Genomic DNA, 27,863 nt, shown 5'->3' with positions numbered 1-27,863 from the left:
TCAAGGGCATCCTGATCAAATTTGCAGATGACACCAAACTGGGAGGGGTGGCTAACACCCCAGAGGACAGGATCACACTTCAAAATGACCTTGACAGATTAGAGAACTGGGCCAAAACAAACAAGATGAATTTTAACAGGGAGAAATGTAAAGTATTGCACTTGGGCAAAAAAAATGAGAGGCACAAATACAAGATGGGTGACACCTGGCTTGAGAGCAGTACATGTGAAAAGGATCTAGGAGTCTTGGTTGACCACAAACTTGACATGAGCCAACAGTGTGACGCGGCAGCTAAAAAAGCCAATGCAATTCTGGGATGCATCAATAGGAGTATAGCATCTAGATCAAGGGAAGTAATAGTGCCACTGTATTCTGCTCTGGTCAGACCACACCTGGAGTACTGTGTCCAGTTCTGGGCACCACAATTCAAGAAGGACACTGACAAACTGGAACGTGTCCAGAGGAGGGCAACCAAAATGGTCAAAGGCCTGGAAACAATGCCTTATGAGGAACGGCTAAGGGAGCTGGGCATGTTTAGCCTGGAGAAGAGGAGGTTAAGGGGTGATATGATAGCCATGTTCAAATATATAAAAGGATGTCACATAGAGGAGGGAGAAAGGTTGTTTTCTGCTGCTCCAGAGAAGCGGACACGGAGCAATGGATCCAAACTACAAGAAAGAAGATTCCACCTAAACATTAGGAAGAACTTCCTGACAGTAAGAGCTGTTCGACAGTGGAATTTGCTGCCAAGGATTGTGGTGGAGTCTCCTACTTTGGAGGTCTTTAAGCAGAGGCTTGACAACCATATGTCAGGAGTGCTCTGATGGTGTTTCCTGCTTGGCAGGGGGTTGGACTCAATGGCCCTTGTGGTCTCTTCCAACTCTATGATTCTATGATTCTATGATTCTATGATTCACCTGAGCCCTTCAGCAAATTGACACCTCCAGAAAGTCTTTCAACATCCTGCTTACCTTATGTTAATCCACTCTTCACACCCCTCATATCGCTTCCCCCCCACCTCCTTGCTATTGATCTGAATGAAAATCAAAAGGTATAAGAATCAAGACAGTCCCTTTGTTCAGGGTCTCTGACTCCGTGTCTTTGCGTGAGCAGGGACCCTGTTGCAACAGTTTTTTGTGTTGTTGTTTTTCCCCTGTTCTTTCAATAAAGATCAGGCTTTGCTTTTTCCAATCCTGGTGTGGTCTCTGTCTCTTCCCGACCCGTACATAGCCTTCCTTTGCGCTCCTTCCAGGGCCCTGGTCCTTCTTCTGAGGAGGGGGCCCCTCGGGGAGGCAATTAAATATTTACCGTATTTTTCGCTCTATAACACGCACCCGACCATAACACGCATGTAGTTTTTAGGGGAGGAAAATCCGTAGGCATGCCACCCGTAGGCATTTCCTCCATAACACGCACAGACATTTCCCCTTACTTTCTAGGAGGAAAAAAGTGAGTGTTATGGTGCAAAAAATACGGTATTTCAACAGCTATGACTCAAACCAATGGCTTCAAGTCTGTGATGTAGGTATGATGTTTCTGGGGGGGGGTCTTGGACTCCAGGGCGGGCAATTTAAAATGTCTATATAAGGGCTTGCACGCACGGCTCGGGGTCCTCCTCCTCTCTCCTGCATTTGAGGGGAGCACCCTGTTGCAACAGTTAATAAATATCAGGCTTACGGGCTGCTTTGCTTCTCAATATTCTCTGGTTGGTCTCTGTTATTTTCTCCTACCCACAGAGAGCCTACAAAAGGACTCTGTATGGGCTCTTGGGTACCCCATAAGGGAAAAGGAGCAGGTTTTTTTTTACTTATATCACATGGATGCAGCCTCACTACCAGGGGTATCTGATGACAAATGCCGACTCCCTCGGACTGAAAGCAGAGATGTGCGCCACACCCCATAGTTAAATTTGACTGGACTTAACCATCCTCGAGTTCTTTACCTTTTATCTTTATTACTTCCTGTGATCGGGACACTATTTCTGTTGATGTAGCCTAGAGTCACTTTACAGATAGGTAGCCGTGTTGGTCTGCCATAGTCAAAATAAAAAAATTCCTTCCAGTAGCACCTTAAAGACCAACTAAGTTAGTTCTTGGTATGAGCTTTCGTGTGCATGCACACTTCTTCAGATACACTGAAACAGAAGTTGCCAGATCCTTCTATATAGTGAGAAGGTGGGGAGGGGTATTACTCAGAAGGGTGGTGGGAATGGGAGATTGGCAGATAGCTGGGATGAGCCTGTTGATGACTCTTAAGAAATAGGGTTTATTCAGCTATTTACACCTTCAGTCTGCATGGAAGGAGTCCAGCTCTTACGGCATGGTCAGTTCAAGAGGCAGCAGTGCAGGCATACAGCCTCTCTCTCCAAGATGGATCTCCCCCCCCACCTTCTTTTTCCTAGAAACCCCTTGCCCTCCCCCTGAGCAGGTACCCTGGCAACCTCCCAAATCCCCAGTCTTTGTTCACACCTAGGGTCAAGAGGGAAGTTCCCTTGCATTGTTAATGGCCCCTATAGTACTCTTGATAGCCTTGGGTCAGCCAGGTTGATTTGCATAAGCCAGCCCAGGAATTATCTGTCTGGAACAGCTCTGCATCTTATGTTCTAATCCATATCCCAATTAACCAAAATCCTAGCACTTATTCATTCTGAGGGGTTAACAATAGCATTAGCTTTGCTGCTGCATTGCACTATTGACTCATGTTCAGCCTGTGGTCCACCAAAACCCCTAGATCCTTTTCACATGTACTGCTAGTAAGCCAGATTGCCCCCCCCCCATTTGTGCATCTGGTTCTTCCCTCCCAAGTGCAGAACCTGGCATTTGTCCCTATTGAAATTCATTTTGTTAGCTGGGGCTCAATGTAGGGTTGCAAAAAAGAGGACACATTTGTTGACTTCTGCTTTTAGCTATGGATCGCTATGATGACTCTGCCCATGAAAAAGGGGACATGTCCTGGAAAAAGAGGACAAATGGCACCCCCAATCCTGATTCTTTCTTCTGCGGCATTAGCTACCCCTCCCACTTTGGTGCCATCTGCAAATCTGATGAGCATTCCCATTGCTGAATGTAACAATAGATCAAGCTTGCTCCCTCTAAAATATTGTGGTCTGATCTTCCTACCAGCCTCTCAGACCTGGAGGCTTTCAGCAGCCCATCAGGTACAGAGGGCATGACCTCACAGAGGACCAGGTAAGCCAGTCCACAAAAGAGTAATATACCCATGACCTCATAGAGCCCATGAAGGTGTGGTCAGGCTGCTTCTACCAAATAGCTACCCAGTGAAAGAGAAGCACTGAGACGCTCCCATCAGATATTGGAAGTCAAAGAAGTGGATCATTTAAGAGGATTTGGAATCAAAGGACCCTGTCAGGGTGAGTGAGGAGCCAAGCAAAGACCTCTCCCCTCCTTTCAATTCCCTCCTCCAAATGACCCCTGGGCTGGTTATGGATGTGGGAAAACACATTAGCTCCAACATGACAAAACCTCCTGGTTTTCTTTCTCCATGTTTCCCAATGAACTGTAGTTCTTAAAAAAACCTAAAACAAACCTGGAAAGAGAAAGTGTGTTTTGACATGCAGTGTCCTAACATTCCGACCAACTTTCCCGGGAAGTCATTGAAGCAGTCTTGATTTTTCACAGTCAATATAATCTTTTATTTTGTTGTTGTTTAGTCCTTTAGTCCTCTCTGACCCCATGGACCAGAGCACGCCAGGCACTCCTGTCTTCAATCTTTTATTTTAGACGCCTATAAAACATGAAGCACACTTTCCCCTAGTTTTTCTAGCAACATATTCACATATGGTTTTGTCCTCAGAGCTTCCTTGCAATGTCATATTCTAGAGACATTTTTGGGAGGAGAAACAGCAGCCGTGTAGAAGGCAAAGGGGGAGATGGGGTGAAAAAAACACAAAACTCTATACTTCACAGAGTTGTTATTGTAATTCACCAGATCTTAACCTATTACAGTATTTCCCGATTTTTAAAGACGTGTTTCCCCACAAAGCCATTTTGTCAAGGGAGAAAAGGTCAAATTTATATTTTTTGAACATGTGATGCCATATCGTTTGAACCAATGTTATTTTTTCAATAGTATCTTGAATATTAATGTATTTAGACCCGAGTGCCACCCATCTTTCTTGCAGTGCTACATAGGAATATTCCAAGGCAGCCCAATTTGGAGTTACTTCCAATTGTGGGTCTACAGAATTGTGTACCTGACAGTAAATATGCTTAGTGATACAGTTCTAAAGAGCATTGTCTTTCCCCTACAAGGTCAGGTTCAATGACTGCTATCTGTTGATATACATTGATAAGTCATGATACATTTTGTTGATGTTTAATAATGCTAATTTAGATCAATCTTGTGGTAATAATAACACACAGTTGACTCATATTCAGCTTGTAGTCCACCAAGACCCCTGGGTTCTTTTTGTATGTACTGCTACTTAGAAGAAGAGTTTGGATTTGATATCCCGCTTTATCACTACACGAAGGAGTCTCAAAGTGGCCAACAATCTCCTTTCCCTTCCTCCCCCACAACAAACACTCTGTGAGGTGAGTGGGGCTGAGAGACTCCAGAGAAGTGTGACTAGCCCAAGGTCTCCCAGCAGCTGCATGTGGAAGAGTGGGGAAGCGAACCCGGGTCACCAGATTACGAGTCCACCGCTCTTAACCACTACACCACACTGGCTCTCCCCTCTTCTATTTGTGCATCTGGTTCTTCCTGCCTAAGTGCAGAACCTTACATTTGTCCCTGTTGAAATTCATTTGGTTAGCTTGGGTCCAGCTATGGAGAGTGCTCAGCTATGGGGCTGTACTATTGAGTCTGGGTCAAGACAAATAAGGACTTGCTTACTAACCTATAGTCACTCTTGTGTCTGCTTCTTCCTTGGCCCTCATTCCCACACAGAACAACATGCGTGTGAGCAGGGCACAGGGCGTCATACTGCTAGGTGGCTTCCTGACTTATGTGGTGATGGGTGCCTTCGTCTTTGAGATTCTGGAGAAGGATCACAACAAAAAAGTAATAGATACAGTGTTTCACCTGAAAGATGATTTTCTTTTGAACTACACCGCTCTAACCCCAGAAGAGGTGGAGTTATTCATACAGGTAAGGCATTATTTCAGGAAGACTGAAAGAGATGACTAAGGCATGACACCAGAGGTTAAGAGGTCAGAAAGTATATATGGGGGGAATACAGTTTAGGAGGTGGGAATTGAGGTGGGGGCAGAATTGTTGTTGTTTACTCGTTTAGACGTGTCCGACTCTTCGTGACCCCCTGGACCAGAGCACGCCAGGCACTTCTGTCTTCCACTGCCTCCCGCAGTTTGGTCAAAACTCATGCTGGTAGCGGGGACAGAATTAGTGGCCAGCATAAAGCCATAAGGACTCACCCTTCCTTCTGCATGTGAAATTTTATCCCCATGGAGGGTTAGGCAAATTGATGGAGGATAAGACAATGAATGGCTACTAACCATTATGGCTGTGTTCTGCCAACACTGTTGGAGGCAGCATGGGCTTCTCCACACTGAGCTTTCCTCCACTCTTTCCAGGCCTGGCCATGATTTAAAGCTCCGTGTCTGAGCACCATTTCGTTGCTCTGGGGCTTTCCTCGTGAAAACCAGCTTGTTAACGGCAATCCATTGTAAACCCAAATTGACTTTTGCTCCGATTCAGCTATAAGGAGCAGGTTTTTGTTAGTATTAGTACTGTATTTGTTGGGAAACGTATTTTGCAAAGAATAATTTAGGGAAAAGAGAACATACGTCATGTAGCAGCTGCAAAACAGGTGACTCCAATCAAGGTCACAGAAAAGCTGAATCATTGCCACGGAAAACCCAAATTTACGTTTCCTCCAATTCAGCTATTAAGGGTGGGTTTTTGTTAATATTTGTACATTCAAACCTTGGTTGTTGAACTTAATCTGTTCTAGTAGTCCGTTGACTCCTGAAACGATTCAAAAACCAAGGCGTGGTTTCTGATTGGCTGCAGGCACATCCTGCACTCAATCAGAAGCCATGGAAGCTGTGCCAGACTTTTAGCTTACGAAAAACATTCGCAAACCGGAACACTCACTTCTGGGTTTGCGATATTCGGGAGCAAAAATGTCCGAGTACCAAGGTAGGACTGTACTATATTTGTTGGGACACGTATTTTATAAAAATATATTGGGAAAAGGAGAACATACGTCATGTAGCAACTGCAAAACAGGTGACTCTGTTCAAGGTCACAGAAAAGCTGAATCATTGTCTGGTTAACTCCCTTGAAAAGTGTGTCTTTGTGCCTTAGAACAGAGGGTGGGAGATGGGGTAGTCTCACTGTTGTTTTGTTGACTGAGAATATGGGAGAGCCAATACTCCAAGCAGACTCTGTCCAGAAGAATTTATGAAGACAGCCAAGCCAAGGGGTAATGATTTATGCATTGCTACTAAATTGTATGTTTTTGGAGCCCAAACCCTCTCTTGGGGTCAAGGGAGACAAACACTTAGTATTGAACTTGAGATATAAACAACACAGCTTGTTATAGGGACGCGGGTGGCACTGTGGGTAAAACCTCAGCGCCTAGGACTTGCTGATCGTATGGTCGGCGGTTCGAATCCCCGCGGCAGGGTGAGCTCCCATCGTTTGGTCCCTGCTCCTGCCCACCTAGCAGTTCGAAAGCAACCTTAAGTGCAAGTAGATAAATAGGTACCGCTCCGGCGGGAAGGTAAACGGCATTTCCGTGTGCTGCGCTGGCTCGCCAGAGCAGCTTCGTCACGCTGGCCACATGACCCGGAAGTGTCTCCGGACAGCGCTGGCCCCCGGCCTCTTAAGCGAGATGGGCGCGCAACCCCAGAGTCGGTCACGACTGGCCCGTATGGGCAGGGGTACCTTTACCTTTACTAAAGTGTATGTTTTTGGAGCAAGAAGACCAAACCCTCTCTTGGGCTCAAGGGAGACAAACACTTAGTATTGAACTTGAGATATAAACAACACCAATTGTTATAGTGTTGCCATCAGTGCTATTGGAGTGCGGCCTTTGCCTGGAAAGAGTGGAGGAAAAGTTGAGTGTGCATAAGCCCTATGCCTACCAGTCACTGGGGGTGACAAGTGAGGGGAGGGCTGTTGTGCTCAGGAGCTTCTGGAGAACGATCACCACAAAAAAGTAGAAGAGGTGGCAACATTTCACACGAAGGAGGAATTTTTTTGGAGCTACACCAATCTCAGCCCAGAAGAGGTGGAGTTATTCATACAAGTAAGGCATTACTTCAGCAAGACTGAAAAGAGATGACTGTGGCATGACAACAATGGTCGAGAGGTCAGAAAGTATATATGGGGGGAATACAGTTTAGGAGGCGGGAAATCAGCCTTCCTTCTGCATGTGGAATGTTATCCCCATGGAGGATTAGGCAAATTGATGGAGTGTATGTTTTTGGAGGAAGGAGACCAAACCCTCTCTTGTGGTTAAAGGAGAGAAAGACTTAGTATTGAACTTGAGATATAAACAATACAGCTTGTTATACAGTTGTCATCAGGCTATTTTTCTAGGAAAAGAGGTATCGGAAGTTCCCAGAACTCACCATGAACACCTCCCTCCTTCTCCTATAATGGCAAAGGCGCCTACTTGAGAGGTGCCAGAACTGAGTTCCAGAGAGTTCCTGCTGAAAAAAAGCCCAAGTTGCCATCCTGACCAGTCAAGACTTGTCTTCAAGTCTTGTGTAAGGAGTTTACTTTATCACTAAGCTTTGAGGGTGAAACCACTGCATCACTTTCAGCAACCCATACATAGACCACAGTTTTCACCGGGAAAGCTTGGTGCAAACCACAACAAGCACCCCTTGGAGTGCGGACCTTTGCCTGGAAAGAGTGGAGAAAACGTTGAGTGTGCATAAGCCCTATGCCTACCAGTTACTGGGGGTGACAAGTGAAGGGAGGGCTGTTGTGCTCAGGTCCTGTTTGTGGGCTTCCCATGAGCATTGGGCTGGCCACCGGGGGAAGAACGTGCTAAACTGATCCACAAGAACGTCCCTTCTGAATGCATAGAGATTTGGTTAGTGGTATCTGGTGATAATCAGAGGAGGGGCTATTCTTATTGTTGGAATATTCAAACTGAATCTTGCCTTCAATTGCAGAAATTAATAAGATCTGTTCGGAAGGGCATAATTCCAGCAGCAACCCACCCTTCAGAAAAATTCAGCAACTGGGATTTTGCTAATTCTTTCTTCTTCGTGGGCACTATGTTAGCCACAATAGGTACTGTCATTTGGTTCTGGCTTCTCCCCGAATATAGTATGCAGGGCATTCAACTGCTCTCAGATAAATTGCGTTAAGCGGAAGGTTTTGCTTTTGCTATTTCATCATTCTTCACATCTCATTTTTGTCCTCCCTGTTCATTTATTGTATGCCCAACAAGACCATTCCCTGATTAGTTATTTATTCCCCTCCATCCAGTAGTTGGGCTAGGGAAACGAGTTCAAATCCCACCCGGTGCAACTGACCCCATGCCAGTCTCCCAATGCAAATCCGTCCCTCTCAGCACAACCCTATGCATTCAGTGGGATTTGCTCCCCAAATAAATTATCATTGATATTTTAAGACAAGCTTTTTGCTTTGTTTTTCAGCCTCTTAAATAATGCCTCTTCTTACACCAGAAGCCAATTTGCATTCTGGATAAGAATTAACTAATAAGTATTAAATTGGCAGATAGATCAGCCAAGTCTTAATTGAGACCAATCGCAAAGGAAACTAAAATGGAGGTTTTTCTGAGCAGAAAGCTTACCCTGAGGGCTATTATGGGGTATCTGGGCACAATGGTAGTTCCTCTGTCTAAGACGCTCCTTGCATGCCCTATTTCATCACCAAAGACACATCATCCTAAAGCAAATAAGTTTTTTGTAATTGATTTTTTAATCCAATAACTGTATCACAAATTTTGAAAAACTGAAAAATCTGAAGGTTAAGCATGCTCCAGTTCACAGGCAAGGCCAGGTCACACTAGAATTGAGAGAAATCAAATTCCTTGAGCATTCTTAAAGTCTTTAGGGGCTTGGGAATTGCAACTTATTTTAGCCATGACGATCACGAATGGAGGAACTCAGCTCTCTCCTCACTGCAGATCAGCCTACATTTGTTTTCATTGTCATGAAAATGCAGTGACCACCAGATTTTCATGACAAATATATTATCAATCTTTTGGTGTGTTTTTTAAAGGGTTGCCATGATGAGTCTCCATTGCACCCAATGTTTCACAAGGTCTCCGAAGTCATACCTGCACACTTGGCCTCTTCCATTGCATCTCAGGTCAGTTCTTCCACAGTGGGCCTGTCCGGTCCAAGGAACAGGAGGGAGAGACTTGAAGCTCCCACATAATTATCCTAACACCAAGTGCATCGGCATAAAGGAGATCAGTGAGTGCAGTACATAAAATAAATACATTGGGCTGTATCCAAGGCTGCCATTTTGGTCATGCACAGACCTCTGCTTGCACAATGAAGTTTATCCCTCTTCTCCTCACCGCACCCCTCTTAGCACCCTCAATGTCTGCGCCAGAGGGTATGGGGATCCTCTGGAGCAGATTGGGGGGTTGTACAGGAGAGAGGAAAGGAAGGAACAGTCAGTCTCAATGTACATGCTGCTCTCCACTGGAAACAACCCTTCGTAGGGACCCTGCTCTGTAACTTCTCTAGGCAATTGGCAAATCGACAGTTGCTGACGTCCTTTGCAACCCTTTCTTAATCTTTCAACAGGCTATGGAAACGTCTCTCCGCAAACGAAAGAAGGTCAGATCTTTTGTATTATTTTTGCTCTCTTTGGAATCCCCTTCAACCTCATCTGCTTGAACTATATTGGCTTCTTAGTCTCAAGACTCTTCGAAAGCTGTGCAAGGAATGTGTTTGGGAAAGGAAAGAAGGTAATTCAGTTACTTTATCTGGAGATGATTTCTAATCTGACCAGTCAGACTGAGGCTCTGTCCTGGTGGAACGCTCTGTCTCATGAGACCAGGGCCCTGCGGGATCTGATTTCTTTCTGCAGGGCCTGTAAGACAGAGTTGTTCCGCCTGGCCTTTGGCTTGGAGCCAATTTGATTCCCTCCCCCTCTTTCTTTTTCCTTTCTCCTCCTGTGATGAGGCTGCATCTTAATGTTTTAATTTTGTATTTTAATCTTGTTTTTTAAACTGTGTTTTAATCAACTTGTTTTTATTATCGGTTGTTAGCCGCCCTGAACCAGGTCTTGGCTGGGGAAGGTGGGGTATAAAAAATATGTATTATTATTATTATTATTATTGTTGTTGTTATTGTTGTTGTTGTTGTTGTTGTTATTATTATTATTATTATTATTATTATTATTATTATTATTATTAGGTCAGCTTTGATGAGAACAGGATTCTCAACTAGATGGGCCCTTGCCTGGACCAGCAGGGCTGTTCTTCTATTATATTGCATATACATATGCATATCTGATTAGCTGCCTCTATAAGAGGTGGAAGATAAGGATAAATTAGACATGTGCATTATGCCATCTAAATAAGTGAGGAAGATAAATTCAAGCTCTGCCTTAAAATAGGAATAGGAGAAGCTCGCCAAATTATTTGTTGTAAGAAGCTCATATTTTTGAAACATAGCTGTTTGCCTTTAGTAAAACTGGCTCCAGTATAAATTTGCAAAATATATCTTCCTAAATTCATGGAATTAATTTTTCTTAATTCTCCAAAATGTTAGTGGGTGCAAGGGTGTGTGCAACAATGTACAGCTTAACAATGTACAATGTACAGCTTAACAAATCGTCACCTTTTCATGCATAAACGTTAACAAAAGGTACAACACAGTTTCGATATTACAAACTCGGACATTACTTTCCCCTATAGTTCCATTTTTTTTCAGTGTTTAGAAAATCAAGTTTGCCAAGTTAACTTGGGATTACGACAGACCAAGGCTTTTAGTTACTTGCCTGTTTCTATAACGAAATCCTTTCCCCCCAAGCATCTTATCCTATCCGTTCTATCTTCTTTACTCAGCATTTCCCCCTCACACTCCTGGTCTAGTCCAACAATAATTTTTAAATAAAGTCCATTCAGCCTCAATGGGGTGGGGTAGGGCATAGTAAAACCTTGTTAAATTCCTTATTAAGCATAAATCAAAGCCTCCCCTTTCTTTTCCTTGGTAACAAAGTACCATAGCCACGGCTACACACAATTATTCCATTTTTGCAGGGGAGGACAAGAGAGAAAAGAATCATTTGGATGAAAGCACAAAGTGCTTTGTCCTCCCCTTTCCTTTTTGGCTGCTGTAAGGAATTTCAAGCTTCAGGAAAAAAACATTCAAATACCTTCGAAGAACCAAATCCCATCCTTTCGGCAACTGATTGATTGCAGCCCGTTATCATATGCCATTTCTGGAGTGCCTCATGATTAACGGCAATATTCCAAACTGGTGATCACAAATCATGCCAGAGATGGAGGTTCGTCCATGGCAAGGACACCCTTCCCAGGGCACACCCGTTCTGCCTTTCAAGTTGGCAGAAACGGGCTTAAACGACACGGCGGGATGCAGTGAACTCCCCAGAACCATCTGAGGAGCATTGCCAGGAATCTTACCTCATAAATCCTGGCTTTCCCCTGCCTGAACAGCTCCTCTGCCCCAGAGGGCAGTAGAGCCTGACCACCATAAATCATGACATCAGCACCAAACCATGCTCCAGATGAAATCTAATTAGGGTGGAATTATTATTATTTATAGGGATGCGGGTGGCACTGTGGGTTAAACCACAAAGCCTAGGACTGGCCAATCGTAAGGTCGGCAGCTTGAATCCCTGCGACGGGGTGAGCTCCCGTTGCTCGGTCCCTGCTCCTGCCAACCTAGCAGTTCAAAAGCATGTCAAAGTGCAAGTAGATAAATAGGTACCACTCTGGCGGGAAGGTAAACGGCGTTTCCGTGCGCTGCTCTGGTTCGCCAGAAGCGGCTTATTCATGCTGGCCACATGACCCGGAAGCTGTACGCCAGCTCCCTTGGCCAATAAAGCGAGATGAGCACCGCAACCCCAGAGTCGGTCACGACTGGGCCTAATGGTCAGGGGTCCCTTTACCTTTTTATTATTATTTGTTAATGTAGCCTAAAATCATTGTGCATGGCTCAAGGCCAATAAAACTGAGTTCTGTTCCATCAAACCTTTCTTTTTTTCTTTTCTTTTCTTGCTTTATCTTTCAGAAAACAGCAAGATATATTTTCGTGTTCGTGGTTGTGGGACTTCTAATGTTTCTTATTTTGCCATCGTTCCTCTTTCAATGGATGGAGGGCTGGACCTTTTATGAAGCTGTCTATTTTACATTTATTACACTTAGCACCATTGGTTTTGGAGACTATCTAATAGGTAAGGCTTTCAAAATACTTTCATATTGTGAGCTTAACTGGTTCTTGGGGTGTTATCCATGAAGAACTTTAAAAAATGTTGAAAGCATCTATACAAAAGAAACCAGAGGCATACCTCAGAAAATGAAAGGAATTTTCTTATATGCTACAGCAGCTGCCAGGATAATATACGCTACCAAATGGAAAGTGAAGCAATACGCACGAAACAGTGTGACGCGGCAGCTAAAAAAGCCAATGCAATTCTGGGCTGCATCAATAGGAGTATAGCATCTAGATCAAGGGAAGTAATAGTGCCACTGTATTCTGCTCTGGTCAGACCACACCTGGAGTACTGCGTCCAGTTCTGGGCACCACAATTCAAGAAGGACACTGACAAACTGGAACGTGTCCAGAGGAGGGCAACCAAAATTGTCAAAGGCCTGGAAACGATGCCTTATGAGGAACGACTAAGGGAGCTGGGCATGTTTAGCCTGGAGAAGAGGAGGTTAAGGGGTGATATGATAGCCATGTTCAAATATATAAAAGGATGTCACATAGAGAAGGGAGAAAGGTTGTTTTCTGCTGCTCCAGAGAAGCGGACACGGAGCAATGGATCCAAACTACAAGAAAGAAGATTCCACCTAAACATTAGGAAGAACTTCCTGACAGTAAGAGCTGTTCAACAGTGGAATTTGCTGCCAAGGAGTGTGGTGGAGTCTCCTCCTTTGGAAGTCTTTAAGCAGAGGCTTGACAACCATATGTCAGGAATGCTCTGATGGTGTTTCCTGCTTGGCAGGGGGTTGGACTCGATGGCCCTTGTGGTCTCTTCCAACTCTATGATTCTATGATTCTATGAAAGAAGAATGGTTATACAAACTAACTGAATTCATAGAAATGGCAATGCTAACTGCCTATATAAGAAGGCTGACAAACCAAAACAGAACATGTTGATATGCTTAGACTAAAGGAGTTAAGAGGAAAGGATAAAACCAATTAGGATGCAAAAAAGGAAATTAAAATTCAATAACATAAAGATTGTACTGAAATTAAAAGTTAAGGAAGTTGAGGTGTGGTGGAGGGGAGTGATATGGGAATTCATGGGGGGTATAGGTTTATATATGTTTATATTTTTTTTCTTTTGTATTGAAAGGGTATCTTACCTTTTTCTTTTATGTAGTATGAAAATTTAATAATAATAATAATAATAATAATAATAATAATAATAATAATGGCCATCCCAATGAGTACTCATCAATGGTTCCTTGACATCCTGGAAAAAAGTGACAAGTGGTGTGCCACCAGGTTCTGTTCTGGGCCTGTTGTTGTTCAACGTCTTTATAAATGCTTGGTTGAATGAATTGAGAGAATTGATGTATAATAATTTATACATCATAGATAATTTTTTAACTTCATTATTCAATACTTCTCGTTGAAACCTAGATTCTTTTTCAAAATTGCCTCTTTCTGTAACCTCTTTTCTAAACATTTCATTAATCTGAAAGTAATGCAGCCAATCGTATATTCTTTCTGAAAGTAATGCAGCCAATCGTATATTCTTACATATTCTTTCACTTCTTCATATGGTTTCATTTTCCACTTACTTCCCTCTTTCTCAATTAAACTTCCATATGTTATCCACCTCCCAGTCATATTGATCTTTTTAACACTCATCACCTCTAATGGTGATAACCAGTGTGGTATTTTGGGTTCAAGTAGGTTTTTGTACCTACCCCATACCTCATAGAATCATAGAATCATAGAGTTGGAAGAGACCACAAGGGCCATCGAGTCCAACCCCCTGCCAAGCAGGAAACACCATCAGAGCACTCCTGACATATGGTTGTTGTTAGCCGCCCTGAGCCTGGCTTCAGCTGGGGAGGATATAAATAAAATTTATTTATTTATTTATTTATTATTATTATTATTATTATTATTATTATTATTATTTTAAATCCAAAGGGGATAAAAGGATGCAGCACCTCTAAACCAAAACCCAAATCAGGCAGAACACAACTGTTATAATGTTTTCAATTTTAACTGGCCCTGCTCTTGTCTTACTACTTGGTTATATGTTGCCCAATTCCCTGGCATCTTTATTTTTTATATTTTTTAAATTGAAAACGCTTCTAATGGTGACAGCCACCATGCTGTATATGGTTCCAGGAAGGGTTTGCAAGTGGTCCAAAAGCCTTCACAGGCTCAAACATCATCATGAGCCCAAACCATCATGAATAGGCAATAATAAGGACATTGGCAGTTTCCTGTGTTCATCTTCCCACAATTCAGTGGTAGAAATGTGTTTTAAATGTATGGTGTGAACACGACCTAACAAAGTTTAGATAAACTGAGTTGGCTGGTCCTTTAAATCACCTCCTCACACATTATTGTTGCTTTTCTCTTGTGTCTCGAGGGAGGAACCATGACAGGAGCTATTTTATGGGCTACCAGCTGCTTGCAGCCGTTTGGATCGTCATCGGACTGGCCTGGATAGCTGTGCTGTTTGAACTGTTTTCATCATTACTGGCACCTGCGGATCCAAAAGCAACCACACAAAAAATGAGTAAAATGCAAAGATAACAGTGCCCCAAAGGAGTCAGTCTGCTGGATTTCCACTGGAGGAGAATTTATCATTGCATTCAGGTGGAGTCTGACATAAAAATCAGTTATACTCAACAACTTCCATTGAGCTTTTTATAATTATATGGCATTGCAACATTCAACTGATTCCTTAAAAACTGGCTAGCTGGTCTATAAATTAGTAATTCCTAATAAACTGTGAAATAGCTGGGTTTTCTGCATCAGATTATAATGCCTCTTCATTGCAGGATATGTACTGTGTTTTAGCAACAAGGAGAGAAAGGAAGGGTCTTACTTGGATTCTCAAAACTGGAATGTGTGCAGTGGAGAGCAACCAAGATGACCAAGGTTCTGGAAACCAAGCCTTATGAGGAGTGGTTGAAGGAGCTGGGTATTATTATTCTGGAAAAGAGGGGACTAGGGGAGATATGAGAGCCATCTTCAAATATCTGTCACATGGAAGAGGGAGCAAGCTTGTTTTCCTCCTGCTCTGGAGGGGAAGACTCAAACCAATGCCTTCAAGTCACAAGAAAGGAGATCCCAGCTAAACATCAGGAAGAACTTTCTGACAGTAAGAGCTGTTCAGCAGTGGAACCGTCTCCTTCGGAAGGTGGTGGACTCTCCTTCCTTGGAGGTTTTTCAGCTGAGGTTGGATGGTCATTTGTCCTGGATGCTTTAGTTGAGATTCCTGCATTGCAAGGGGTTGGACTAGATGACCCTTGGGACCCCTTCCAACTTCTATGATTGCATGATTCTAAGGGGCATTTTCGTCCAACATCAGGACAGACAAAGGGTCCCACATATAGTGGGAGGGAGGTGGTGGAATTTTCTGGCTTGAGGACCACACTGGCCTTTGCCTTCCAGTGGACACTGCACACCCTCACATGTGTGAATGCCTACATGTGCACACACACAGGCAGACACGCACAAGGACCCCCAGGCACAACCCCCCCACGAGAGCAGTGGAGATCAGCTTAGGTGGAGGTGGCAACTGCACCCCTACTCATCAAAAGATAGATGGGCATTCAAACTCCCCCCTCCCAGGACATCCCATAGAATAATCGAAGCGAAGTTGAAAATGCGGAGGACAGCCAAGGTCTCCTGGCACTTGTTTGGACAAAGAGCGGGGAATTCTGAATGCTTAAGACCTCGGTCCTCCACTAGAAGACAAAGAATAAAGGAAATGAAACACACCATAAAGAAGATAATCTAAATATAGCTTTGCTAGGGAGATATGTGCATATATGTGCACAGGTGACAGCAACACACGCTTTGTGCAGAAACAGAAGATGCCCCAAATAAAGGCAATTTAGTAATATGCACACATTCTCACAACCCCCTTGTGATGTGGCTAGCATGGCCAGGAAAGAAAGGCTTGGCGAAGCTGGAATTTGATTTGAAAGTGGCGCTAAATGTAATTTCTATAATACCCAGAGAAACACACAACAAAGCCATTCTATTAAGGTTACAACACTTTGCAGATGCAAGCCCTTGTGGACGCTGTGTTAAAATGGTTTATTCTACTTTCCCTTAAAAAAAATATTTTGGGGGGGACAATTTACTTATCCAGGTAAGGAGAGATTTCGTCTCAACCAATGCAGAATTTGAACAATGTTCTGTTTCAACCATATTCAAAGAACACTGGTCCACAATATTGAGGGAAGCTGGGCAAGTTACATCCCACGTCATTCCCAGCTTCTTGGTAGCCTCCTGGTTCTTAGTGAGATGGAGTCATTCCCATACTCCCCAGCTTTTCTCCAGTGAAAATAGGGACATCCTAAGGATCATATCAAAAACAGGGATGGAAACTTGGAGAGTCTGCATTCCTTAACAAATGCACTCCATTTAGAATGCTTAGGAGCACGGGGAGCTTCCTTACACAGAGTTAGACCAGTGGGACATTTGGCACAATACTGTCTAGACTGACCGCAAGCAGCAATTCAGAATTTCAAGTAGGAGTTTGGAAATGCTGGAGTTTGAACTCAGGACTCGCTGCCTGCTAAGCAGATGTTCTACCTTTCAGTTTGGGAAAGGAGAGTCTTCCATCTCAATGCTGATGCTTGGATGTTCAGCTGCAAGCACTCCCACAACGACAACAAGGGTGTTATGTACTGAGAACAATAGGATCCAAATTGCAGCAGTCTGATTAGTCCTAGAACAATAGGATTCAGAATGCAGCAGTCTGATTGGTCCTAGAACAATGCAGCAGTATGATTGGTTGGCAGGAACCACCCAATCCTGCTCCAGATTGAAGTGAATCCACAACCTGATTGGCTTACAGTAGAATTCCGGAATTAGCCAATCATGTGCAGCCCATTGTGTAAATAATGTATATAAAGCAGATACTGTGAGGGGACTTTCATTCATTCCTCCTCACCACTATGAGCTGAATAAAGAGCATGAAATCACTTTGCGACTCTGAGTATATTTCAAAGGGGCTGTAGCCAACTAATCTTTTCAAAACCACCTGAAATTAATAGATCTAAGTCCGTCATGCCTGTTAATTTCTGAGTAGGAGAGCTGAGAATAATGCCAATGTATTTCACATCTGGCAAGCAATGCGCCCCTTGGGTTTCAGATAGTACATGGGTAGACAAGTCTAAAAAGTCCACGACACAAATTTTCACAGCATTTAACATTTCGGGTGGCTCATTTGCCAGGAGCAATGGATTTAGTTTTTACTCTGGAGGTGTATATTCAAGTCTGACCAAACAAAGCCTCCTGATGTATATTATGCTCTAGGAGCAAAGCTATAACCAAAGGGGCACATTTGTTGCCAGATGTGATTTTTTTCCCAGCTGTCCTACCACACTACATAATTTGGGACTGTTTCCGCAAGGGTTGAGCACAGAGCCTGATGAGCAAAAGGTAGAGGAACTGGCAAAACTGAAGCAAAGCTGTACACTTCACACAGGGGTTTAGCAAAACCTTTTGGGTTTGCATTTCTCTTTATGCATCCCTCCTCTCAATCATGAGGAGGAAGGAAAGCAATGGCGACATGTCCCAAAGAACAGAGCTCAGCTTATTGTAGTTAGGGGCTCTTAAATCCTGCTTTACTCTTTTGTCTGGAGGCACTGAGAATGAGGTGGGGGGGGGGGAAGACCCTAAAACTTTGGGAAACATCCAGAGACCTCGGGGGCAACCTACATTGCAGAGGGTAGGACTAGATGAATGGGCAAATTTGTGAATGGATTGTCAACATTCTTCGGGAATGGCTTGCCTGTGCTTTATGAATGACCCATTCAATAAAGTGTTTCAGTTTATGGATTGGTGTGTTGAATATGTAGGTGGCGCTGTGGCTCTGTCAGACATGTCAAAGCAGGTAAGCTGTTAAGTTGCGTTCGCATTTAACCGAGCTGGTACGTTTACAGTTATAGACAGCAACATTTTCTTTCTTTCTTTCTTTCTTTCTTTCTTTCTTTCTTTCTTTCTTTCTTTCTTTCTTTCTTAACATTCAACACATATTTTCACAACAATATTAAAGGTAAAGGGACCCCTGACCATTAGGTCCAGTCATGGCCGACTCTGGGGTTGTGGCGCTCATCTCACTTTATTGGCTGAGGGAGCTGGCCTTTGTCATCAGACAGCTTCCAGGTCATGTGGCCAGCATGACTAAGCCTCTTCTGGCGAACCAGAGCAGCGCACAGAAACGCCGTTTACCTTCCTGCCGGAGAAGTACCTATTTATCTACTTGTACTTTGACGTGCTTTTGAAGTTTATTTTATCTTTCTTATCTTTATTCTTTACTTTCTTTTTTTCTCATTTTCTCTGTATCTTTCTTTTTCTTTTTCCTGTAGTGTTTGTGCAGGTGGTTTGTATAAATTGTAGCATGGTAATATTGTTGTGAGGGTCGCGGGTGGCGCTGTGGGTTAAACCACAAAGCCTAGGACTTGCCGATCAGAAGGTCGGTGGTACGAATCCCCGCAATGGGGTGAGCTCCTGTTGCTCGGTCCCTGCTCATGTTAACCTAGCAGTTCAAGAGCACGTCAAAGTGCAAGTAGACAAATAGGTACTGCTCCGGAAGCTGTACGCCGGCTCCCTCAGCCAGTAAAGCGAGATGAGCGCTGCAACCCCAGAGTCGGTCACGACTGGACCTAATGGTCAGGGGTCCCTTTACCTTTACCTTACCTTTTCCTTATCATAAACTAAATATGCATGCCATCCATATCGGTTATCGAAACTTTCTAGATCTAACAAATCCATATCATTAAGTATGATCTGCTCCCTAATCCATGCCAGTCCAGCTGCAGTGTGGTAGAGTTTGAAATCAGGTAGGGCAAATCCTCCTCTCTCCTGGTCAATAAGTATTGGGGGTTTTATTCTTGGATTTTTACTGTTCCAAATGTATCTGGCAATATCCCTCTGCCAGTTTTGAAAACAATTCATTCCCCCTAGGATGTGTATGGTTTGAAATAAAAAAAATCATTTTTGGTAAAATATTCATTTTGACTGCCAATATTCTGCCCCAGGAGAGATGAAGTCTCTTCCAAATTTCTAAATTTTTCTTAATTATGTTCCATGTTTTTATGTAGTTATCTTGGTACAAGTTAATTCATTTGGCAGATAGCCAAATTCCTATTTTTTTCCTCAAAACCCATACTTTCCTGTAGATCCCTTTTCTCCTCTGAGCTCATGTTTTTAACCAATAAATTAGTTTTTTTATAGTTTATTTTGAATCCCACCAGTTTTCCAAACTCATTTATTAATTCTATTGCTATCGGAATGCTCTTTTGGGGGTTTTCTGTTGTTAATATCAAGTCATCTGCATAGGCTCTTACTTTGTATGTTTTTTCTTCTATCCTGACTCCTTTTATTTTTTCCTCTTCTCTTAACATTTTCATTAGAATTTCCAACACTAGAATAAATAATAAAGGTGACAGAGGACAGCCTTGCCTCCTACCCTTCATGATCTCTATATTTTCTGTAACAATACCATTCATAATCAGTCTCACCTTTTGGTTGGTGTAGATGGCTTCAATTTCTCTCTCAAATCTTTCTCCCAGGCCTATTAGTTTTATTTATCTTTTCACAAAACATCAATACATGTTATCAAATGCCTTTTTTGTGTCTATTAGCATCAAGGCAGCTTTTTGTCCTGTTTAGGGAAGCTTTGAATATTTAACTGACTATTGTATTTTAATATTTTGTTGGAAGCCGCTGTGAGTGGCTGAGGAAACCCAGCCAGATGGGTGGGGTATAAATAATAAATTATTATTATTATTATTATTATTATTATTATTATTATTATTATTATTTCTGAATTCCACCTACTCTAATATGTCGATAACATTTCTGGTGTTATTTTGGATTTGTCGACCTGTGAGAAAACTGCTTGATTGGGGTGAATTATCTCTTTTAAAACCCTTTTTTAACCTGATTGCTAATATGTTTGCAAAAAGTTTATAATCACAATTCAAAAGCGAGATCAGTTTATAATTAGAAGTTGACTCTAAGTCACTCCCTTGTTTGGGTAAGAGCATTACAGTGGTACCTTGGGTTAAGAACTTAATTTGTTCTGGTGGTCCGTTCTTAGCCTGAAACTGCTCTTAACCTGAAGCACCACTTTAGCTAATGGGGCCTCCTGCTGCCTCTGCACCACCGCTGCACAATTTCTGTTCTCATCCTGAAGCAAAGTTCTTAACCTAAGGTACTATTTCTGGGTTAGTGGAGTCTGTAACCTGAAGTGTATGTAACCTGAAGTGTATGTAACCCGAGGTACCACTGTACATAAACTTCCTTCCATGAGGCAGGCACTCTCCCTTTAGTGAGGATATCATTCATTACTTCGTTCAGAGGCCTTGTCAATATCTCTTCCAGTTTTTTTGTAGTATTGCATCGGAATTCCACCAGTACCCGGGGTTTTTCCTGTTTTGGCATTTTTAATTGTGTTTTGTATTTCCATCATTGAAACAGGGGTGTTTAACATCTCCATTTTTTCTTTTGTTATATCAGACATTTTATGACAACTTAAATATTGATCTATTTCTTCTGGGTTGTCTATTTCTTTTTTATATAATTCTTTATAATATTTTACAAAGCTTTGTATAATCATTTTTGGATCGTCTATCACTTTTCCTCCTATTTTTAGTCTCTTGATTAATTTCTGCTTTCTCCTTTTCTTGAGTCGCCAGTATAGGAACTCTCTATCGGAATCTCTGCTCTACCGAGCTACTCCTCTGGTCGAGGCATTCGTTCTCTCCTCTGATGATAATTAACGACCCAATCCTTTGATAAGCCTCCAGGCACGTTCCCCATTCAGCAGAGTATCAAAGCAGCAGAAGTGACGAGATTTATGAGCTACATTGCTAAGAGATTTATTCCTAATTACGCAGACAGAAAAGAAATATACATGCTCTCTCTGTGAAAGCAGAGAGCAACTGGAAAACAAAGGAGCAGGAAACCAGTAAACATCACATCCATCTCCCGTCTTCCGTGAGACTTCCAACAGCCTGGAATCTCTGGAATGCAACACAGAGTCTTGTGACTCCAAGCACTGCACAGTGGCACAAACAGAAACCAACACTTTCCTGGTTTGTTAGCACCTTCAAATCTTTTACACTTCAAAGTTTTTAGATTCCACTCAATTTCTTGTTCTATGATAGTTGCTGTCAGGGGTTCAGGAGCAGAGACGCAGAAAAGGGAGGAGACAGAGAGCGAGGGGGAGGAATACGAAGGAAGGATGAGTGGGGATGACGACCCGAGATCCCCGAGCCTGTCCAGCGAGTCAGAGGATTCCCAGAAGGGAGCGCCAGCGGTCAGAGCAAGGGGGGAAAGAAGGGAGACACCCCAGGAAGAAGGGGACAGAGAGGAATCAGCGAGCAGCAGCTGGAAATCGGGACCTACGTGCCCAGCTGGGAGCAGCGGGGAGAAAGGGGACCAGGCATCAGGTTCCGGAGGCTTTCAGCAGGAGGGAGGGCATGAGTCAGGAGTAGTCACGCCCACATCAGGGAGCGAGGAAACAGTTAAGAGGAAGGTAGAAGGTTGGGCGCGTGCGCCAAGTTCAAATGCAGCGGAAGCTGGCGCAGTAAGCAGCCCGGAGAGTGAGCCAGGTCCCAAAGCCCGCCGCAAGGAAGCGGAAGGATCAGGGGGGTCAGCGTCAGAGGAGAGTAGGAGGGAGGAGACCCCGGGGGGCAGGAGGACCCAGAGACGGAAGGAAAGGCGCAGGAGGTGGAGCAAGGCTAGGGTATTAAGCTGGTGTGCAAGAGGCGGAGACTCAGACGGGTCTTCGCCGGTCTAACGCAGAAGACGTAGGGCTGCACATTGCAGTTCGGAAATGGAACCTGTAACCCAATAAAGACTCTTATAACGTGAACGCTGGCTAGCGTGGTCCTATGTGAGCTGGGACTCGGTAGCAGTCCTGACAGTTGCATATTCCGTTTGTAATAATTTGATTTCTTGTCTGTCTAATTAAATCATTATTTGGTTTCTTATAAAGATCTTTCTCTTTTTAATTTCTTCTAATAATTCCACTTTTTTCTTTCTTAAAATTGAGTTTTGTATTATAAAATACCCCCTTATAATGGCCTTGCTAGTGTCCCAAACCACCTTAATGTCAGTGCCCTGGTTATTATTAATCTCAAAAAATTCTTCTAATTTTTTTGGGTGCCTCGTATTATTTTCTCAGCCTTTAATGGAGATTCATTAAGTCTCCATCGTCTTATTCCTTTAATCCCTTCCTTTTTAAAGTTTGGTCTGAAATAGTCTTCAGCAGAATCTCCATCTTATCTATTCTCCCTCGTAATTCTTTAGAGAGCCATATCGCGTCGATTCTGCTGGCCAATCTATTTGGCTCTGAAAAATGAGTAAATTCTTTTTCTGTACGGTGTCTATGTCTCCATGAGTCTTCTAATTCAATGTTCTCAATTAGTTCTACAAAACTACGCAGTTTACCTTTTTCTTTACCCTTTCCTCCTGAAGTTCTATCTAATTCTGAGTTAATTACCCCATTTAGATCCCCTAGCAATATTATTTTTTCCTCCATATAATCCATTAATTTTTACTCCAATCCTTTGTAAAACTCTGATCTCTTCTCATTGGGTGCATATACTCCTATTATAATCATTGATTCCCTTTGAATTGTTATTTTAATTATTATTATTCTTCCATTGGTGTTCTTATACATGAATTGTGGCTCTAAACTCGGATTAACATACCGTATTTTTTGCTCCATAAGATGCACCTGACCATAAGATGACCCTTTAAAAATATTCATTAAAGGGAGCACTGAGCAGAGCCTGTATGCATCCTAGGCTCTGCTCAGCACTCCCTTTCACAAGCCGCGTGGAGCATGTGTGCAGTGCTTGCAGGCTTTCCACTGACGGGCTACCCTTCTCCCTCCTCAGGGAAAAGCCCCCAAGAACCACGCACACGCTCTGTGTGGCTCTTTACAGGGAGCGCAGCTCTTGGGGGCTTTTCCGGGAGGTGGGGGGAGGGACTGAGGGGCTGCCCTCTGTCCCTTCCCCCACCTCCCGCAAAAGCCCACAAGAGCCACGCAAAGCCTCCTCAGGGCAGCGGGATGAAGTCTCCCCGTGCCCTGAAAAGGCTTCATGCGGCTAAACCAGAAACTAGCAATCCCTCTTGCTGTTCTAGCTTCTGGCTTAGCCATGCAGCCTGCATTCACTCCATAACACACACACACACATTTCCCCTTACTTTTTAGGAGGGAAAATATGCGTCTTATAGAGCAAAAAATACAGTAAAGCACCACTCCCCTCTTTTTTGTTTGGTCTGAGGATATAAATTCTACTTCTAGTTTGGGATTTATCAATATTCTCTTATGTTTTCTTTTTACATATGTTTCTTGTATGCAAACTATATCCAGTTTTTGTTTAATCACTATATGCTCTACTTTGTTTCTCTTCTTTTTGTCGTTCAAACAATTTATGCTCCATGTAAGTATTTTTAAAGTCACCCTTTATTTTTTAAAAACAGAACAGAAAGGAAAATTGCGGTGATTAAGTCCTAGAGAATTAAAGAACATAGAAATGAACAAAAGAGAAAAAAGGGGGAAAGAAAAAATCCTACAGGGCATGTTGTGTTGCTTACTCACTCTCACTTTCACGATCTGAAACCACCTGTTTAATATTGGGATCTCCCTCTATTGGCTGTCTTTCCCCTCCTAACTTCTTCCAATATTTCCTCCAAGAAATATTAGCCTCCTTAGCTGACTCAAATATTTGTCTCTTCCCCTTGATGCTGAATGATATTCCTTCCAGAAACTCCCACTTATAGTTTATTGGTTTGGTTTTCAATGCTTTAGCCAGAAATTGGAATTTGTCTCTTTTTTTGAATAGACATGGCGGAATTTCTTTCAGGATTATAATCTCTTTTGCCTTGATTCTAAATTTTCTTTGACCCCTAGTCTGCAAGATTTTATTCCTTAGTTTATTGGTGGTGAAAGTTATTAGACAATCAACTGGTCAATTTAGATGGAGGATGAATGACACCCTGTTTCGAGATAAGCAATTCCACTTGAAGGCCCAAAAAACTTTGAAGGACTACTTTGAAATAAACTTAAAAACTGACGTGGAAAAAAGAACGATTTGGGATGCAAGTAAAGCCGTGATGAGGGGCTTTTTAATTCAACAAAATTCAATAAAGAAGAGAAAACAGAATGAGAAAAAAGAAAAGATCCTGGAAAAGATAAAGGAAGGAGAGAAAAAACTAAGAGCAAAACCAAAGTCCCAGGAGATTTTGAGAGAAATCAAGTTATATCAAACACATTATTTGGAGTTGATGAACCAAGAGATTGAATGGAAGATAAAGCAAATGAAACAAAAGACATTTGAATCGGCTGATAAATGTGGTAAACTTTTGGCATGGCAAATAAAGAAAAGGCAGAAATTAAACACAGTAACAAGTTTAGAAGTGGACGGAAAGAGCATATCTAAGCCCAATGAAATTAGAAATTGTTTTGTGAGCTACTTTAAAAAGCTTTATGCCCAAGGATTACAAAATGAAGAAGATATTGATAAATTCCTAAGTAAATATGGATTACAAAAAATCTCTCATCAGAGCAAGACGGATTTGAACCAGAGAACAACAGAACAAGAGATAGAAGGTGCCATTCAGGACTTGAAATTGGGCAAATCTCCAGGGCCAGATGGACTGACTTCCAGATATTACAAATCTTTGAAGGAGTGGTTGGTTCAACCGTTAAAGGAAGTCTGTAATGAGATTTTGGAGGGGAAAAGGGCACCTGAGTCGTGGAAAGAAGCGTATATTTCACTCATACCAAAGACAGAGACTGAAAAGACCCAACTGAAGAACTACCGCCCAATATCACTACTTAATGTGGATTACAAAATCTTTGCAGATATTTTGGCAAAAAGATTTAAAAGAGTGCTGATGGAGAAGATTCATAGGGACCAAGCAGGCTTTCTCCCAAAAAGACACCTATCAGACAATGTTAGGAACATAATAGACATTTTGGAAAAGTTAGAGGTGAATATAAACACTAAAGCAGTCTTGATATTTGTGGATGCGGAGAAAGCCTTTGACAATATTTCTTGGAGCTTTATGAAAAAGAATCTTCATGGGATGGGGGTAGGGCAAAGATTTGAGAATGGTATGGGTGCGATATATTCTGAACAAAAAGCTAAGCTGATTGTAAATAATGTAATAACCGAGGAACTCAAGATAGAAAAAGGAACACGACAGGGGTGCCCAATTTCCCCATTGCTTTTCATTTCGGTTCTGGAGGTTTTGCTAAATATGATCAGAAAAGACCAGCAGGTTAAAGGTGTTAAGGTCGGAGATAAACACTTTAAGTTAAGGGCCTTTGCAGATGACCTTGTATTGACCTTACAAGAGCCAAACACTAGTACGAAAAGGGTACTAGAAATAATTCAAGAATTTGGCCAGGTAGCTGGATTTAAACTGAATAAACAAAAAACTAAAGTCTTAGGGAAAAACTTAACAGATATGGAGAAAGAGAAGTTTCAAGAGGAGACAGGTTTGACTGTGGTAAAGAAGGTAAAATATCTAGGGGTTTATTTGACATCTAAAATTTTGAATTTATATAAGGACAACTATGAAAAATGTTGGTCAGAAATTAAAAAAGACTTAGAAATATGGTCAAATTTGAAATTGTCAATGTTAGGCCGAATTGCAGTTATCAAGATGAATGTGTTGCCTAGAATGTTATTTTTGTTTCAGACTTTACAGATTATTGACAAGATGGACTGTTTCAAGAGGTGGCAAAAAGATATTGCGAAATTTGTCTGGCAGGGCAAAAAGCCCAGAATAAAATTTAAAATACTTACAGACTCAAAAGAAAGAGGGGGATTTGCCCTGCCGGACTTAAAACTTTATTATGAAGCAGCTGCATTCTGCTGGCTGAAAGAGTGGATGCTCCTCGAGAATACAGATATCTTGGATCTGGAAGGTTTTAATAATGCGTTTGGTTGGCATGCATATTTATGGTATGATAAAATCAAAGTGCATAGTGCCTTTAAAAATCACATTGTTAGAAAAGCGTTGTTTAATGTTTGGATAAGATATAAAGATTTGCTGGAAAATAAAACCCCTAGATGGTTGTCACCTTTAGAGGCTAAGGCATATAAGAAAGCCAATATGGAGGTCGGTTGGCCAAAGTATTGTGAGATTTTGGAACAGGATGGAGACAAATTGAAATTAAAGAGTCATGAAAAACTGAAACCTAAGGTACAAGATTGGCTCCATTATTACCAAATAATGGAGGTTTACAAACAAGATAGGAAAATTGGCTTCCAGGTGGAAAAATCAAAATTAGAGACTGAATTGTTAGAACCCAATACTAAGAATTTGTCAAGAATGTATAATCTGCTGTTGAAATGGAATACACAAGATGAAACAGTTAAATCAGTTATGATTAAGTGGGCACAAGATATTGGGCATAATATCATGTTTGCTGACTGGGAAAGGTTGTGGAACACCGGTATTAAATTTACGGCATGTAATGCCTTAAAGGAGAATGTTATGAAAATGATCTACAGGTGGTACATGACCCCAGTCAAGCTAGCAAAGATCTACCATTTGCCTGATAACAAATGTTGGAAATGTAAAGAAACTGAAGGTACTTTTTACCATCTTTGGTGGACGTGCCCGAAGATCAAGGCTTTCTGGGAAATGATATATAATGAAATGAAAAAGGTATTTAAGTATACCTTCCTTAAGAAACCAGAAGCCTTTCTATTGGGCATCGTCGGCCAGTTGGTGTTAAAAAATGATAGAACTTTTTTCATGTATGCGACAACAGCAGCAAGAATACTCATCGCAAAGTATTGGAAGACACAAGATCTACCCACACTGGAAGAATGGCAGATGAAAGTGATGGACTATATGACACTGGCTGAGATGACCGGCAGAATCCATGACCAGGGAAAAGAGACAGCGGAAGAAGATTGGAAGAAATTTAAAACTTATCTTAAAGACTACTATAAACTTGATGAATGTTAGAATGTCGAGGTTCCTAGAAAGAAAGGGCTACAGTGAAATAAGATTAGATTAATGAAAGGATTAAAATGAAAGAAGTTGAAAAGAAATAGTTACATGTTGCTAAAAAATTATGGACATAGGGATGCAGAAAGGGGAGGTATGGGGAAGTCCGAGAAAAGAAGTTTATGAAAATGCGTTTGGAAATATTGCATGTTTTGTATGTTTTCTTTGTGTTTGTTTGTTATAAAAAAGTTGTAAAACCAATAAAAATCTTATATAAAAAAAAGAAAGTTATTAGACAATCTCCTGGCCATTTATTTGCTTTTGCTTTTTTGGAGTTTACTCTAAATACATTCTCTGTGTTACTGTTGATGTAGCCTAGAGTCACTTTGGAGAATAGACGACACGGCGGAAACTGTCGTACTTTAAGACGACACCCAATTTTGAACTTTATTTTTTTTGGGGGAAATATACCAGTAGTCTTATACATGGAAAAATAAGTATTTACACCTTCAGTCTGCATGGAAGGAGTCCAGATCTTACGAC

At 42.1% G+C, this 27,863-nt stretch overlaps 2 protein-coding genes and 1 long non-coding RNA gene across 4 annotated transcripts in view; 2 read left to right on the top strand and 1 right to left on the bottom strand.

Annotated features, from left to right (window-relative positions):
* Window positions 1–3,176: 3,176 nt before the first annotated feature.
* Window positions 3,177–27,863, top strand: part of LOC309530346 (potassium channel, subfamily K, member 16-like) — a 112,068-nt gene continuing 87,381 nt past the window's right edge. Inside the window, exon 1 of the mRNA XM_082219236.1 lies at window positions 3,177–3,354. The gene's annotated coding sequence lies outside the window, so the exon portion shown is untranslated. The remainder of the gene's footprint in view (window positions 3,355–27,863) is intronic.
* Window positions 3,564–12,175, bottom strand: LOC309531119. 2 transcript variants are annotated; one of them, XR_014219088.1, is made up of 4 exons: window positions 11,573–12,175; window positions 9,248–9,300; window positions 4,859–4,998; window positions 3,564–3,744 (listed from the first exon to the last, which is right to left on the bottom strand). It is a non-coding gene; the product is annotated as an uncharacterized lncRNA (long non-coding RNA). The 2 variants fall into 2 exon arrangements; XR_014219089.1 differs by lacking the exon at window positions 11,573–12,175 and having other exon boundaries at window positions 9,248–9,352.
* Window positions 4,915–15,121, top strand: LOC309530616 (potassium channel, subfamily K, member 16-like; the record flags this gene model as incomplete). Its single annotated transcript, XM_082219687.1, has 5 exons — window positions 4,915–5,109; window positions 8,112–8,232; window positions 9,726–9,889; window positions 12,183–12,345; window positions 14,734–15,121. The coding sequence occupies 5 exons, from the start codon at window positions 4,915–4,917 to the stop codon at window positions 14,898–14,900; spliced, it is 810 nt and encodes a 269-aa protein (XP_082075813.1). The 3' UTR covers window positions 14,901–15,121.

The sequence above is a fragment of the Podarcis vaucheri genome (genome assembly GCF_965113315.1).
Source record: "Podarcis vaucheri genome assembly, chromosome: 1".
NCBI lineage: Eukaryota > Metazoa > Chordata > Lepidosauria > Squamata > Lacertidae > Podarcis > Podarcis vaucheri.
The sequence above is the reverse complement of the archived record's forward strand: the minus strand, read 5'-3'. Positions and strand labels throughout refer to the sequence as shown.